The sequence below is a fragment of the Zalophus californianus genome, chromosome 3 (assembly GCF_009762305.2).
Source record: "Zalophus californianus isolate mZalCal1 chromosome 3, mZalCal1.pri.v2, whole genome shotgun sequence".
In the NCBI taxonomy this organism is placed as follows: Eukaryota; Metazoa; Chordata; class Mammalia; order Carnivora; family Otariidae; genus Zalophus; species Zalophus californianus.
In genome coordinates, this window is record NC_045597.1 from 180,810,583 (window position 1) to 180,826,479 (window position 15,897).

Here is a 15,897-nt window from a genome sequence, read left to right on the forward strand (position 1 = left end):
GGGGCACAGATGCCGGTCTCCCCATGGGACTTGGGGAACCTAGACATCCAGAGCAATTGGACTTCGGGGCTTCACAAACTTCAAAAGATAGTAATAGCTGACCCCTAACCCTTACAGGAAACACTGCACTCTAGCACGTGAAAGCAGGTGTATGGAGAAGGCACGTGCTTTCAAGTCAGACATAAATGGACAGCCGCACAGGATCTTAGTTTTCTCACCCGTAACACAGGGACAGCAATGCCCTGCAGAAGTGCTGCCAGGACTGAACAGCGGAGGGCAGGCAGAGCACCCAGCAGAGTGTGCTAAATACATGGTGGTTACTACTATTGCCCTATGTCCGTACCAAACACAACAAAAGCTAAATTAAGCAACAGAGTAACAAGCAAGGAACAGTTTATTGTATATGTATATTCTCAAAAAAAAAAAAAAACCCACAACACAAAAACAGAACCCACAAACAGGAGGAAAAGAACAAAGTTTTCTAACTCTCTGGGATACACGGGGCACCGTATCTTATAGAAACATAGCTAGTACAAGACAAAATGTACTAATCAACATTGCCCTTTGCTTCCCCAGTCAAAAAGGCTATAGAGTAAAACACTTTAAATTGTATTCTAATATAAATTTGTTGCACAATGAAACAATTTACTCAAAGAGTTACTGTATAGTAAACTGCAGAAAATAGAGTAGGCATTCAATAATCTGCTCACAATTAACAATTAAGCAATAGACACTTGAATAAATAGAGCATGTATTACTTATTTGTTAAACCTCACATTTCTAATGAGCAGATGGTTTGTCATTAATAGTAACTGGTTCCTTACATTTTAGAAGACACCAGATCCAGTAACGGAAGTAGGAAGTAACTGAATGAAACCTCATTTTAGAAAATATTTCCTCGGGTCTGAGTCACTGTGGAATTTATTACATATTTAGGCCAGTTTCAACAGTTTAAAAATGTAGGTACAAGCAAATTGAATTCTTTAGGGGAGAACCAAGTGAGGCGTTCGAGAGCACTATTTTTATTCATATCCTCCAGGCAGCAAGACAGAAGCAGGACATCGTAAACAGAGATTTACAGTATACTGAATAACCAGTTTCCAGCTAACGCCATGGGGTGTTTCTATCATTTGCACTAAAAAAAAAGGGGCAATCTGAGAACACGTCTTGAATGAAGAATTGACATTTCCTTATTGCAGAACATACTAGATCTAAAACAGAAGGATCTTCTCTAACATTCTGTACTTCTTAATCCCTAGTTGTAGAAATTAGCGTGAGTATTCAGGAATGGAAAAACCAAGAACTGTTACTTGAAGAGCTATTTTAAATGACCGGTTTAAGACTAACACAGTCAAAATAAGGCAATAACTAGAAGCCTCACTGGATCGTCCTTATGTGTCCAGTCAGCAGAATTGAGAAAATAATTTTTGCCCACCTCTATAAAAAATATTACCCCATTTGCTCCCTTGTGTGTAGCAGAGACAAGACAAACCTGCTACATGAGTTCTTAAAATGAAAAGTGCTAAGAGGCTCTGGTGGAGAGAAAAGTTAACTGAAACATTCTTTCCTTTTCCGGATGCCCCTCTCCAATTCTTCCTTACATAATGCCTCCCCTCTTTGATTTATATTAGCTTAACCCCTTAAGAGGTGCTCTCACAACCTTATATTCTCTCTAGAACACTGGGTTTTTCATTCAGAATTTTTGAGAATAAAAGAAGGCTGTAAGCTACAGTGTGATATTGTACTCAGTCTACCACAGACATTACAAAATCACATTTTACAGAAGTTAAAGGCAAACAAAAACCACAGTTCAGTACTCATCAACATGGCAAGAAACAGATCATATCCTATTTTCCTTCAGGACGTCATGAAATCCCCAGGATAGCACCTTTGTGTGAGCTGGACCATTAACTGAACAAGAGCTAACACTCAACACTGCCCTGTAAGGTCCCATCCGCCCAGTGTCCTTCTAGCCTGTATTAGTAGCCTACGTTTTGCAAAGAGCTGACAGGAAGTTTTTAAAGGAAACACCTCTTTCAGGTGACAGAAAACAAAAATTACACAGAGCAACAAAACCCTTCAGTCTTATTCCTGAAAGCAAGTCAATTTTTAATGCAGATCATTCTAGAATATGAGGCGCTTGACCTCCTTTCCTTATTATTTGTATCACTTGGCTAGTAAGACATCTTAGTTTAATTACCTGTCTTAAACATTACAGTCCTTCTCTGTTGTTAAAAAACAGATTTAATCCCTTCATGGTATCACACACAACAACCATGCTGTCTTGATATGATCCCAACACAGTGACGCAGTAGTGAGTTTTAATCAATATCCACTAGTAAGACTAACAAAAATACTGTTGCTATCTCTTTTAAAATCTGTCTTTAAGAAAAGTAGGCCTCTCTCCACTCACTTGCATAGCCCTAAAGTAATAAGTATGTGTACTATTGTTAAAAACAAAGAAATAAATATTGGAATATTAAAAGACAGGCTCTCCCATTCCCTACCTCTTCCCCATCCTGGTACTAAGTGGCCAAAAACTTTTAAAATGCCATTTGCTACAAGAGAATTTGCTAGTGGCTATGAAAGCAATTTACAAGTTAGGAATGATTGCGCAGGGCCTGCTTAATGGTTACTGCTCTGGGTTACTAATTCCCTTCTATGAGATGGTAATAATATTCCTTACAATGAAAAATCAACATGGTTTAGAAAGCTTTGGAGTTCTTTTCTGAGGTGTATTATGATTAAACTGCCACAATATCGCAGGGGCCCATCTTGGAACTACAAACAGAATGCATCCTTTTGGGACTGGGCTGTCCTATGGAGCAGCCTGATCATCTCCCCTCACCACCGTGCTGTGGGCTGGGCTGGTTTTCCCTTTTCCGCGAGTCGTTCCTGACAGCAGTGAGACAGTCAGGCGGCTTGTGTGACTCCCACGTTAACAGCACCATAAAAACGTTTTGTCCTCACAGCACATTTGGGGGAAAGGGAAGGATGTGCGCTGCCCAGGTTAATACAGCAATTCTACAGCTCACTTAGTAACAACTGTGAAGGTTGGCCCCTGGCTTACTGGCTGGCCGGGAAGAGGAAACTGAGCGCTCCAAATACCAAGTGCCGGTAATGGCGCTACCTGCCGAGAACAGAGATCTTTAAGAAGAATCACTATGTGGAGAGAGATTCTCATACTGCCAGTGAGGAAGGAGAGATCTCTGGGTTCTTGGGGTCCTCCTGCACCCCTCAAGAAAGAGGCAGCAAGTCCTCCTCCCCTTAATACCTGCTCTAACCACAGAGCCACAGGTGCCCGGGGAGGGCCGGCAAGTCTGAGGGGAAGGGTGTTTGCACTGGGAACGGCTTTGACACTTCCGTTCAGTCGTTTTCCCTCTAGAACTCTCACTTGCCAAATGACTCCTTCAGCACGCGTGAGCTCACTGTTCACGAGGAAGTCTCACCGAAGTCCTTCCTTTCCTCAGGGAACCGCTACAGATGAACTTTTTTTCATATTCGTCCCCACAGGTAGTTCCACAAGTGCCCCAAACACACCTTACATTTTTCTCTCTTTAAAAATGTTGCTTTGTTTTTTTAGTGGCTACTGTCCATTCCCGTGACTGTGACCGTGGAGCCACGGGGAAGGGCTGCGTTGGTGAAGGGTGCCACAGGGAAGGTGCGGACCTCACCCAGCTCCCGGATCAACGTGGAGCAAACCCAGCTGCCAGACTGCAGCCCACCACGGGCGTCATGTCCCAGATCTGCAAGAGAAAGAACATGCCAGAGAAGGCAGCGCTCATCACAGGGTCCAGAAGCACAGTTTACACCACGCCGCGGTTAAACTTGAAAAGGGGACAAAAGAACTCATTCTCTCATTCTTTCACTACAAAACCTTCTCAAGATCTATAGACGAACCCCTTAGTGCACTAAAATGTGAAAAAAGCTTGTGAGTGGTATCTTGACACCTGAAAATGCTGTAATAATGATGCTTTACTATAAATTTAATTTCATTTTTAATAAGAAACCTACTGGGAAAAGCCCCTATTTAAAAAAAAAAAAAACCATGAAACAAAGTGTGTCATGGTTTCACAACTCCGGAGTGGTGCTCAGTATAAAACACTTGCTTTTCATTTCTGTATGAGTGACCTGAGGGATTTAATGAAAAAATGTGTGGTTATTTCCTACAACTAGGAAACCTGTCCAGGCTGAGAGGAACACCAGCTGGGGAAGGATGACCAGGGACAGGGGCCGGCTAAGCCCTGACCCGCTGGGGAGGCAGGACTGCCAGGCAGATGGTGACTCCCAGGTGCCAGGCCCCAGCAGCGACTCTGAGAGATGGAGATGGCACAGGAAACCCCCCGGAAGGAGTGGCCAGCGTGCGCGGGGCACCCGCAAGCATGCAGTGTGTTCCTCGGGGTCTTCATCCTGCTTCAGGCTGCATGGCTGCTTATAAAAAGGGAAGGCAAGCCTGCCGATGAGAAAGTGAGGCTGGACGAGCGGCCGTCTGCTGGCAGCACAATCACGGAGCCCTCTACACACGGACGCTTGTCGGGACTCAGAAGCAGGTTACCTTCACGATGCGGTCGGTCCCACAGGTCACCATCAGTCCCCGAGCAACGTCCATGGACATGTGGGAAATGTTATGTTTCCCTTCATGAAAGGTTGCTAGAGAAGTCCGACTGACAAAGAGAAAAGAGAGAAAAGAGACACCGCTGAGAGCTGACTTGCAACATAAAGGAAACACAACGACAGTGTTAAAATATACTCCTAAAAATGTGGCTACAGTTTAGAAAACTGTCAGGATAAGCTGCAAGATTGTTTTATATAAGGTTTGACAAAACTCTCCAAATAACGGATTTTTATTTTTTCAGTGGAAAGGCTGGTATATTCCTAGACATAAGACAAGGGCCTTTTTTTTTTAATTTAATTTTATTATGTTAGTCGCCATACATTACATCATTAGTTTTTGATGTAGTGTTCCATGATTCATCGTTTGCATGTAACACCCACTGCTCCATGCAGAACGTGCCCTCTTTAATACCCATCACCAGGCTAACCCATCCCCCCACCCCCCCTCCCCTCTAGAACCCTGAGTTTGTTTCTCAGAGTCCATAGTCTTTCATGGTTCGTGTCTCCCCCTCCAATTTACCCCCTTCATTTTTCCCTTCCTTCTCCTAATGTCCTCCATGCTATTCCTTATGTTGCACAAAAAAACAAGGGCCTTTAATTGTGCAGAGGAACTGCACTGCAGGAGCTCCTACTCCATGGGCAAGACCCTCATGGGGAGGCCGTAGGCTCCCCGAAGCCTCTCTGCCCTCCGCAGCTCCCGGCACCGGCTCTCGCTCTGCTCCCGCGCCCGCAACCCCAGCCTCCTCACGAGCGCACATGGACTGACACCAGTGATGCTGACTAGCCTTTCAACGTGGGCCTCGGCCAAGGTTTGCCAGGCTAGCACTTTCTAAGATGATTCAAAGGGAAGGCAAAGAAAATGAAATTCCCAGGCACATGTGAGCCAAGGTTGGAGCACTGGATGGACCAACTTGCCACTGCATCAGTGCGTATTGGCCCTGACCTTGCGGAGGCTCAGTGCTCAACTGCCGCACTGGTCTTGGCAACATCATTCCTCACACTGTTTGGGAGAAACTCGCTGAGGCCATACAGCGAGGACAGGATTCCTTCCCCAGGAACGGTTTATGAAGCTGGGAAGAGATGAACAGGTGGGTAGAAATACACCCTGTCATTTCTCAGGCTCTCCTCCCTGCAGGCGCCCAGTAAGACAAAGACCCACAAACACTCACTCCTCGTCTTTGATGGAGTCGTAGCAGGAATCGCACACGCGGACCTGGAACTCGAAGCCCATGACAGGGTAGCTGGAGCGCTTGCTGCTGCACTTCCCACACACAGCCTGCCCACATTTCCGGCAGTGATGCTTCAGGGACCACCGGAAGGAAGAAAAGGGGAGAGTTTAGCTTTTGCTGTGGTGCTCCCGGCTTCCCTTCAGGGCAGGGGGTGATGGTGGGGAAGAGTCGCCTTGAATTATAATTACCCCATTCAATGTACCCGTTAACACAAAAGGCAGACAGTGTCCACACTTGTGAAGGATTTCCAAAGATCCTTGTTTTATTGATCAAATACCGCTTTTTATTCATTCATATTATCTGTCTAGATGTCTACAAACAGCATTATTAAAACCAACTTCAAGTTCATTTAGGAGCTCAAATGACTAGAGGTTGCAGGAAAAAAATCTATTCCTGTCAGAGAAAAGTTTTGAAATAATGTAATATGCCCTCCTTAAGAAATAAATATCCATAATCATATGTTTTACTATTTCTTTTAATCTTTCAATCACTCTGGACATAAGCTTCAAGAACATTCAAAACAGTCCAGTTATGACTTTTGTCATATTCTTTCAACACTCAAAGTTTAGTGACCCCTACCTTTCCTCTCTCTTCTAGTAGTTAATTCATAAAATGGAAATTAACTTCTTCACATTTCCCATACACGCAGGGATTATCTGGCCCATCAATTACAATACACTAGTTACCAGCAGACATGCGTTGCAGGAAGCAGGCTAACCATGGAACTCGGGTTCCATTTCTGAGCATCAGAATGTTATAGGAATGCTAAGATCTTCCCTGTACTTCCTGCCGGTCTCCTACCAGACCTTGTGGGAGAGTAGCTTCGTAGTAACATTAAAGAAAGTTTATTAACACACACAGACTTTAAGCCAATCCCTCCTAGAGGTGCAAAGAAATAAAATTAGCATTCTTTATTACTTACCTGCACCAATTCATATTCAATTGGAGTAGGCTACCTTCAAGGTTGCTGTAGAAATATGTTTTTTGTAGAACTTTAGAAGTACATGAATACCTAGTGATAAGGGCGTCTCTGAAATCTATAGGCTATTTGGGACATGTTTCTTTAATCAAAAAAAAGAAAAAGAGTACCAGAAACATGCTTAATAAAAATGTTCCAGGTACACTTATATGGAACAACCTGTGAATAAGTTAAAATTCTTAGTGTCACAGTATTCCAGTGAGGGCCAAATTGTTACATTTTTAACAAACAGTGAAAGCATAAGGTTTACAGTCATATGACCGGCTTCATTCTTAGCACAGAACACTGACTTGAACAAGTAATACTCCTAACTGAAGCATCTTTCATGTATTTACAAATAGGCTCTCAGTGTTTTCCGTGCATCCCTGCTCTTCCAACGCTGGACAAGCGATGGAACACTTAGGTAATAATCTCGTTGGCCCCAGGAAAGGTCCCACTCATGGTTTGTTACACAGAGATAGTGACCTCAAAAATGCAGTTCACAGCACTTACAGGAAAAAGTACGATTCCAAACAAAATGACAGATTAATACCACAAAGAACAAGTTACGTGATTAACCCAGTGACAGTTCAATGTTGGCTACTCACCTGTCTCAACCCCAGTGTCTTTGTGTCCCACATCTGCTTTATATTCCAGAAAAAGGGCTGCTCGCACTTCTGGCAAGAATCACTCTCTAACCACTGAGGAGCCTGGGGGAGGACAAAGTCAAGGCCACCACTGGAGCACCTGCTTGTTTCCTAGGATTTCTCAGGGTTAATACAACAATTTCAGACCTTGTTGGTTGTTAGCATTTTAAAAAAACTCCTCAATATGTTAGAGCTGTTGCCTTATTCAATCGTATGTGTTTTCAGTAATCTCTATCATTTTAGCAATGTTACAGGACTGTTCGATTTTTAATGTACAGACAGGGAGGAGTAATTCAGTTTCCACTGTGAACTCCTCAGGGTTGTCTTCATATATTTCTTGTCTGTGCCAGAGGTGTTTAGTATCTATATCCAGTTGAGTGAAAATCCATTTCTTACAGAATCTGGTGAACTACCACTTGGGAAGTCTTGTGAGGTCACAGGGTGACCAACAGGAGAGTTCCTCCAGGTGCGTCTCACGTCCGACAGATTTGCGCCTCCCCCCGCCCCCAGCTCCCAGGAATGGCACGGTCTCCCGTGTACACACCCCACCCCCAGACCTCCGCCCCAGCACTGGCCTCTCTGTGCTGTCATCCTTTCCACACACTTCCACTCTACCACTAACAGTTACTCACCACGCTCGCTCATCTTTGTGTACGGATAGCCTGTCACAGACTAGGTTCTCAATGAATTTTTATTGAAACAGGATGATTAAAGTCTCGGCATTACTTTAGCAAGAACTTAGAAAATATTTTTCTAAATAAACCATTACAAATTGTACCCGATTAGGGGCACTTGGGTGGCTCAGTTGGTTAAGCATCTGCCTTTGGCTCAGGTCATGATCCCAGGGTCCTGGGATGGAGCCCCATGTCACTGTTGGGCTCCTTGTTCATTGGGGAGCCTGCTTCTCCCTCTGCCCCTCCCCACTCCTGCTCTCTCTCTCCCTCAAATAAATAAAATCTTTAAAAAAAAAAATAGGGGCACCTGAGTGGCTCAGTCATTAAGTGTCTGCCTTGGGCTCAGGTCATGATCCCAGGGTCCCGGGATCGAGCCCCACATCGGGCTCCCTGCTCCGCGGGAAGCCTGCTTCTCCCTCTCCCACTCCCCCTGCTTGTGTTCCCTCCTCACTTTGTCTCTCTCTGTCAAATAAATAAATAAAATCTTAAAAAATAAAAATAAAATAAATTAAAAAAATAAAAAAACAAATAATTCCCTATTACAAGATGAAATTGTTCAAAGCTAATATTTAACCTCAATCACTTATCATTATATTCGTGCAGTAACAACAGAAAACATGCATTTCTATCAATTAAACCAAAGACTATGACGAAATAATCCTTTTTTGATCTTGAAATTGGGATGTCAAGAAAAGTATCTGTGGTAAGAGGAGACAATGCTGGGAGAGCAGAGACCCTGCATCACAGCAACCCTTCTAACACAGGCAGTAAAGACAGAGGGCTTTCAACACTCAAAACGGGATGTCTGGGGGCTTCAAGGACGGGTGCCCCTACTTCCTTATTTTGCTTCCTATTGCATCAGAACTTTCGGCTTTCCTATTTCTTATTTTAGCTATGTCACTAGAAATATTTCTACACACGACAGCCATGACAAAGGTGTTTCTTGGTGGGGGCAGGGAGAGCACCCACAGATCACATGAAGTGGGCTGAGACAGAAGAGATGTCCCTTTAAGTGATCAGAGACATGCTGGAAGGAAGGGAGGATGCAAAGAGCAACAGAGACGCGTACCTCCAGGAGAAAGAGAACCGTCTGGATGCAGAATCGCCGCTGTGTCTCTGTGGTCCACAGCACAGGGAAGGTGGTTTGGGAACAGTGCTTATGCACAACGGCCCCCACGGTGGGTCCTGCGGCCAACAGCACGGGGGAGGAGATGCAGGTCCCACGGCATGGTCTCACGTCTGGGACCCACGCCGGAGGGACTCCCACGGTACTGCACGCATGCGGGACAAAGCGCAGGACGTGTTCAGGGCAGCAAGATTCAAGCAGTAGTATCCCCCTTGTAAGGGTGTGAGGAGGGAATGAGTAAATATGGGCAAAGTGCTCTGCACGGTGCCTGGTATGCAAAGTATCATGTAAGTCAGGCCATGTACCGAGGATCTGCTATGCCTTATTTCACGTGATCTTCCACACAACCCCAGGAGATATAGAGCAACATTATCCTCATTTTGCAGGCAGAGAAACTGTGGCTCTGATCCTGGAGCACCTGTGCATGCTGAGAGCGTGGGTGGCGACCCCAGGACACACAGCAGCACCGCCTGAGCCCCTCGGCCTGCCCGCCACACTCCACACAGCAGCTGCATGTGGGGCTTCTGGGTTTGAACACATGAGGTCTCCACATGTGGTTCTGGGGCGTAGCCACCGACAGAACCAGGTCCTTAGCCTCAGGAGCATCATTCTGTCTAGGGGTTTCGGCAAGAATATTACTTTGCTGAGCTGCAGGGGAAAGGGACTCAAAGGAAGAAAGGTATGCTTGAGGTAATTTGAGATAACAAACAAAAAACATCAGAAATAAACAGGCTTTCCGGAACAGTTTATTGCAAGAAATACCCATCACTTTGTTGCTTTTAAAAGGATGAAGTCCTATGCTCTACGCTGTCAGGAACCATCCTGTTATATGCTTATTCCCTACAGAGAAAAAAATTTTCTTTCCTAAGAAGAGCAAAGGAGAACATTAATCAAGTATTCTGTTTCACTCTTTTCTACATCCTGTTCCATCTGCCTCATCTGATCAAAGATGATGTAGCAAGAATAATTCCCCTGCCCCGCTATTACCAATTGCTGCAATAATCCACACTGTACTAATGTATACCATATACACTAATGTATGCCATTATACATCCTGTGATCTACTAGTTTAAAAGTTCTCTTTTAAAGAGGATTCATTCTAGGGGCGCCTGGGTGGCTCCGTCGGTTAAGCATCTGCCTTTGGCTCAGGGCATGATCCCAGGGTACTGGGACTGAAATTCACATTGGGCTCCCTGCTCAGCAGGGAGCCTGCTTCTCCCTCTGCCTCTCCTCCTGGCTTGTGCTCTCTATTTCTCTCAAATGAAAAAAAAAAAAAAAGAGGATTCATTCTAATTATTACTTGCTCATTTACATTTCATGCCTACTTCCAAAAAGGAGCCCCTCTGATTATGATCTGGCAGGGAGGCAACTGCCTCAATCAGTATTTCCAGGTGACTCAGAAAGAAATTCCAAGCAAGCAGTGTGGGGCTAGAGAATTTGGGACTAATTCTGTATGCCTTTGCCTAAGGAAGTCCTACAAATTGTACAAACCCTAACCCAGGGCCAAAACCTTATAGATCATAGGCTGTTTCCCTTTGCACTATACTCAGCTGGTTAAAAAACATAATAAGACTACTAAAAAAATGCATTTTTTAAAAAGATTTATTTATTTATTTTAGAGAGAGAGTGCGTGTGGAGGGGGAGGGGCAGATGGAGAGGGAGAGAAAATCACAAGTGGACTTCGTACTGAGCACGGAGCTCGATGTGGGGCTCCATCTCAGGACCCTGAGATCACAACCTGAGCTGAAACCCAGGTACCCCAATAATGCATCTTTCTGACATAATCTGCTTCCCCACCAAAACTGTCAACTACTGAGACAGAAAAGCTAGTAGAGCGTGATGTGTTACCAGCCAGCATGCAAGGGGTAATCTTGCACAAACAATTAAAAAGAGAATCGCCTACACAGGAAGCAGCCTGAGTGATGGCGCTGTCTTTTCTTTCCCTAGACATACAGATAAACTCCACAATTGTGTAACCCTGAAGGTGGGAATCTTGCTTTTATTTTGTCACTTTTTTTTCCTAAAAGAATTTACCAAGGATAAGAATAGTGGATTGAAATCCAAGTGGGTAAGCCCTTAAGAGAACCACCAGCAGCACTGGCCCCAAGGGTCGCCTTCCCATGTGAGCCAGGGAACACAGCCTCTGAGTTTTCTGTGTTCTCAACAACAACAAAACAAACAGGTTTCCTAATCCAGGAAACCAAACAGTATACTGGCTGTTCTCCATGCCTGTAACTAGCAGCTATTGTAAAACACAGTTAAAATAAAGCTTTGTAAGGAAAGTGTCCATAAGTAATATCAAGCCAATGTTATATGTATTTAATAATGAGTTACCTTAAGTCTTACCAAAATATTTTGCCAGCACACAGGTAATCAAGATTTCCTCTACTTAACTCGTCTCACAAGGTTACTAGAAAAGCTAACAGTTACTACTTCTCCACATATGGACTCCATTTTATTATTTATAGGATAGTCTATTTCCTTCATGAGATTACAAGCCTAGAAAAAGCAGGCAAGAATCTCCATATAGAACATGGTAGCCATAAAGCCTAGAAATGAGTAATGTTGCCTGGATTATGTCTTCCGTGGTATGCTAAAGATGGAGGTTTATTCAGTGAAAATGAGACTCCCAAATAATTGGAGGTGATGCAAAACAGACGTGTGTGGAGTGTGGTGGGAATGGCGCATCCACGCCTGGTGTCTGCTTCGATGGGGCGCACCTGGTCTGCACCACTCCTGTAACGTCACACAGCACGTGTGTAGTGCCATGCAGCATCATAAGCCCTTTATGATGCATAAATACCTGCTTCCGGACTTGTGAGCCACCCTGTAGGAGCTCAGGAAATGTCTGAAGTTAAACTGTAAGTCCTTAGTCCCCCACACTAAAATCTCTCCTGAATCAACAAAAAGTCAACTCTTCGGCTATTTACATCACAGGTTGGAAAAGACAGATAATACCCATGCTGGTGGACATGAGAATGGAAATCCTGCCTGGAAGTCATCTGACAACATCTATCAAAAGCCTTAAGAATGTACATCTCCCTGTCCCAGAAGGTCTATATTCAGAAATCTGTCTGAAATAAATAATTGAACAATCACACAATGACAAGGTCAAGAATGCTCACTGCAGCATTATTTAAAAAAGAAAAAAAGACCAAGTTGCCCACGGATAAGAGAACAGACTGGTGGTTGCTAGAGGAGAAGGCTGGAGGTGGGGGAAATGGGTGAAGGGGGTCAAAAGGTACAAACTTCAGTTACAAGGTACATAAGCCCTGGGGATGTGAAGTACAGTATGCTAAGTAAAGCTGTGCTGTGTATTTCAAAGTTGCTAAGAGAGTAGATCTTAAAAGTTCTCATCACAAGAAACAGAAGTTTTGTAACGATGTGTGGTCCTGGACGCTAACTGGGCTCACTGTGGGGATCACGTCCCAATACATATGAATGCTAAATTGCTGTTTCCACCTGAAGCTCATATAATGATATATGTCAAAAATTTCTCAATTTAAAAGATGATGGCAAGGTGGTTTAGACAATCAGCGTATCTGTCTCAAGAACTAGAAGGGGCTTTGGAAGTTGTGTCATTGAATGATTCCACTTTATGGATGGAGGAACAGACACTCAGATAATGACACTCCTCTGAACAAGGTCTCACAACTAGTTGGTGGCCCCAACAAATGAGAACTCAGGGCTCCTGAGAACACCATGTCGACATGTGCTCAGTGGAAAATAAAAGCAGGGGACAAAGATACCCTTTCCCAGGAAAACGTGAGGCACCCTGGCACTAGTCACACCAGGCTTCCCAGAGCTTTGGGTAGCAGGGATGCCATGGGGCCACCACAGTGCTTCCCGGGGCTGTGCACAGCACGTGCCCCGGCGACACGGGGGACTGTCTCCAGCAGGTTCTCGGTGCACATCTCCAGACTGAAAACAGCCCACATGCTCCGTCTGTGGGCAATGCTTGTCACTGTGGAAACTCTCACATGGGGAGAGGGCGAGGGGCAGTGACACACAGGACCTTATCAGATGATAACCGGTAAGCACAGGGGAGAGGGGCTGGGGCTGTCTGTGACCTGGTCAGCATCGAGAGCGGGCAGGGTGGGAAGCCAAGAAGCCAGATTCCCAGCCTTGCCCTGCTCATTCTCTTACCTCCTCTCTGCTAACGTCCATGTTCCACACTGCAATCCCCCCATCCGAGGAACAGGAGACCAGCTGCCTTGTGAGCTGCAGGTAACACAGGGACTGCACTCTGTCACTGCAAACAACACACATCGGTCACTTGTCTCGATGTGGAGAAACATGGACCCTGTCTTCACTTAGGCTCCAATCTCCGCCCCCCCCCCCCTTGCTGGAACCAGCCACTGGCATTTTATCACCAACAATTTGGAATGGTCTTACTGCTTCTAGTCTAAACTTGAATCAGCATTCTGTAACATTATACAGCTTAATAGTTTCTATGAGATAAACACTACTTTCCAGTCGGTCACTCAGAATTGCAGGCCACAGATAAGACAATGGCTACCGTTTTCAGGACCAACTGCTGTGGTCCACTCCTTTTCAGGCCTGCAAGATTCACCTACCTGTTCATAACAAAGAACAAAGGAGGGGTGACTCCCTTACTGGAACACAACCCATAAGAACAGGTGATGAGATGCTACAGAGACTGATACACACACACACGCCCCTGCACTCACTTGTGCGCGCACACACACACACACGCACACACAATGATGGGGCAAAATACGCCCCCTTCCTATGTGCTTGTCAGACTCCTCCTCTGGATGCCCTACGAAACAATCTCCTGCCCTGCAGACTTGGATGAAGAATCTTTCCTTGGACGCCTGGGTGGCTAAGTTGGTTAAGTGCCTGCCTTTGGGTCAGGTCATGATCCCGGGGTCCTGGGACTGAGTCCAGCATCGGGCTCCCTGCTCAGTGGGGGGCCTGCTTCTCCCTCTCCCACTCCCCCGCTTGTGCTCTCTCTCTGTCAAATAAATAAAATCTTTAAAAAAAAAAAATCTTTCCTTGGCTACTTTTCAACCTGATTCTGCTTATGGTAAATAGCAACAGCCTAACCAACGGGGAGGAAAGGAAAGGCCAATGTCCTTTCCCTCTCAAAACCAGAAGGCAGGAGCCTGGGTATTACAGTGCCCTAGCTTAGGTAACTGTGTCAAACCACACCCACACATTACGTGTCAGAATAAAAGAACAAGTCAGGCACCCACTTCGAGACAGGCTCAGCATGGCATTCCACGCGATCTTCCACAGTGAAAGTCCTCATCTGCCCTCCTTAACCCCCTGTGCCCTGAGCAGGTATTTCAACAGGGTGACTCCTCGGGAGAGGCAGGAGGCAAGTGCTCTTTGGACTAAGAAGGAAGAAGACCCTGGGCTCTATTTTGCTCTACAACATCAGACACTCAGGACTCACAGAAGAGCTATTAAAAGGGACTGAGTGAGCCCCAGCAAATGGCTGTCTTAACAGATGGGGTTTGAGAAAGCAGTAGCAGAATACAAATGCCGCCCTGCTCCCACCCCCCGCGGACTCCAATTCCGTCCCCACCCCCAAAAACAGCCACGCACTGATGGCCTTGCAGCAGGAGTGTGCGGCCTTTCCGTCCGCCGATGTCCCACATGATGATGCTGTTGTCAGAGGCTCCTGAGAAGAGTAACCGCTGAATAGGGTCCCACCAGAGGCAGGCGATGCTACCTACAGGGCAGAGAGAGGGCGGGGTTAGGTACAGCCCTACACCTGCATAGCGGGACTGAACGAGGACCAGCTGAGCCCCAAAGTAAAAATGTATCTTTGTTGTACGAGAGGTCACTCAACCCTTTATCACAGGCCAGAGAAGACAGAGCACATCCATCCCCCAGAGTTGTAAGATAATGATCTCCGACTGCACATCAAACTACTTTGCAGACAAAGACGTTTAAGGAAATTTGTCTTCATTCTGTATCAAAAAAAAATGACACGATAGCTACATATGAGGGGTTAGCTCAGAAAAAGCTTTTGAAGGAAAAAACAAAGCTAACACTATTTAATGAGAAAAGACAGTGAAGATTACTGTGGTCAACTTAGGTAATCTAAAAATCTAGATTATTCCAGGTCTTCGGGATCTTGCAGGTGTTTTACCTCATGATGCATGTTTAAGAAAATTAAATTGAGGGTCTCAGAAAAAAAATGCTCTGTAGGTGTACCACACAATTATGCCAGAGAATTTAGGTAAAAAAAATCCAAACTTCACATTTCACATTCTCTACTGGGTGAACTTATCAGATTCAATATCCTTGGGAAATCTTTCTTTCGACAGATTTCTCTCTCAACAGATTTCTCTCTTCATATTCTACTGATTACTGCTTGCCTAGAAGAAATTATCAACAAACTTAAAAACAGAGCCAGTCACACAAGTTAATAATATTTTTGGTGGCTGTAGAGAAAACTGATGAAGTCATATTCAAAAGCAAACAGAAACTAGTTTCTCACAGAAACTTAAGGTAAGTGAAAAAAGAAGTCTTCTGCAAAACTTGCTTCAGGGAACAGTTAGGCATAAATTTAATCCTGTGCCCCATACACTTCAGCTAGAGGCCTGACAGCAGATAAACATGGGCCTTTGCTATAAACACTACTAAGCAGTTACCAGAACCCAGTCTGTCCTTA

General features: G+C 45.0%; 1 protein-coding gene across 2 annotated transcripts in view; it reads right to left on the reverse strand.

The window, feature by feature from the left end:
- Positions 1–376: 376 nt before the first annotated feature.
- The window catches only part of WDFY1 (WD repeat and FYVE domain containing 1), a 47,916-nt gene continuing 32,395 nt past the window's right edge, over positions 377–15,897 (reverse strand). The window contains exons 7-12 of one of the 2 annotated variants that reach the window (XM_027589344.2): positions 14,823–14,949; positions 13,395–13,500; positions 7,410–7,511; positions 5,784–5,914; positions 4,556–4,664; positions 377–3,746 (exon numbers count right to left, since the gene is read on the reverse strand). In XM_027589344.2, coding sequence (XP_027445145.1) covers positions 3,687–3,746; positions 4,556–4,664; positions 5,784–5,914; positions 7,410–7,511; positions 13,395–13,500; positions 14,823–14,949 — 635 coding nt within the window. In that variant the 3' untranslated portion in view covers positions 377–3,686. Of the gene's footprint in view, positions 3,747–4,555; positions 4,665–5,128; positions 5,685–5,783; positions 5,915–7,409; positions 7,512–13,394; positions 13,501–14,822; positions 14,950–15,897 lie in introns of those variants that run through there. The other variant, XM_027589345.2, reaches the window with a different exon arrangement.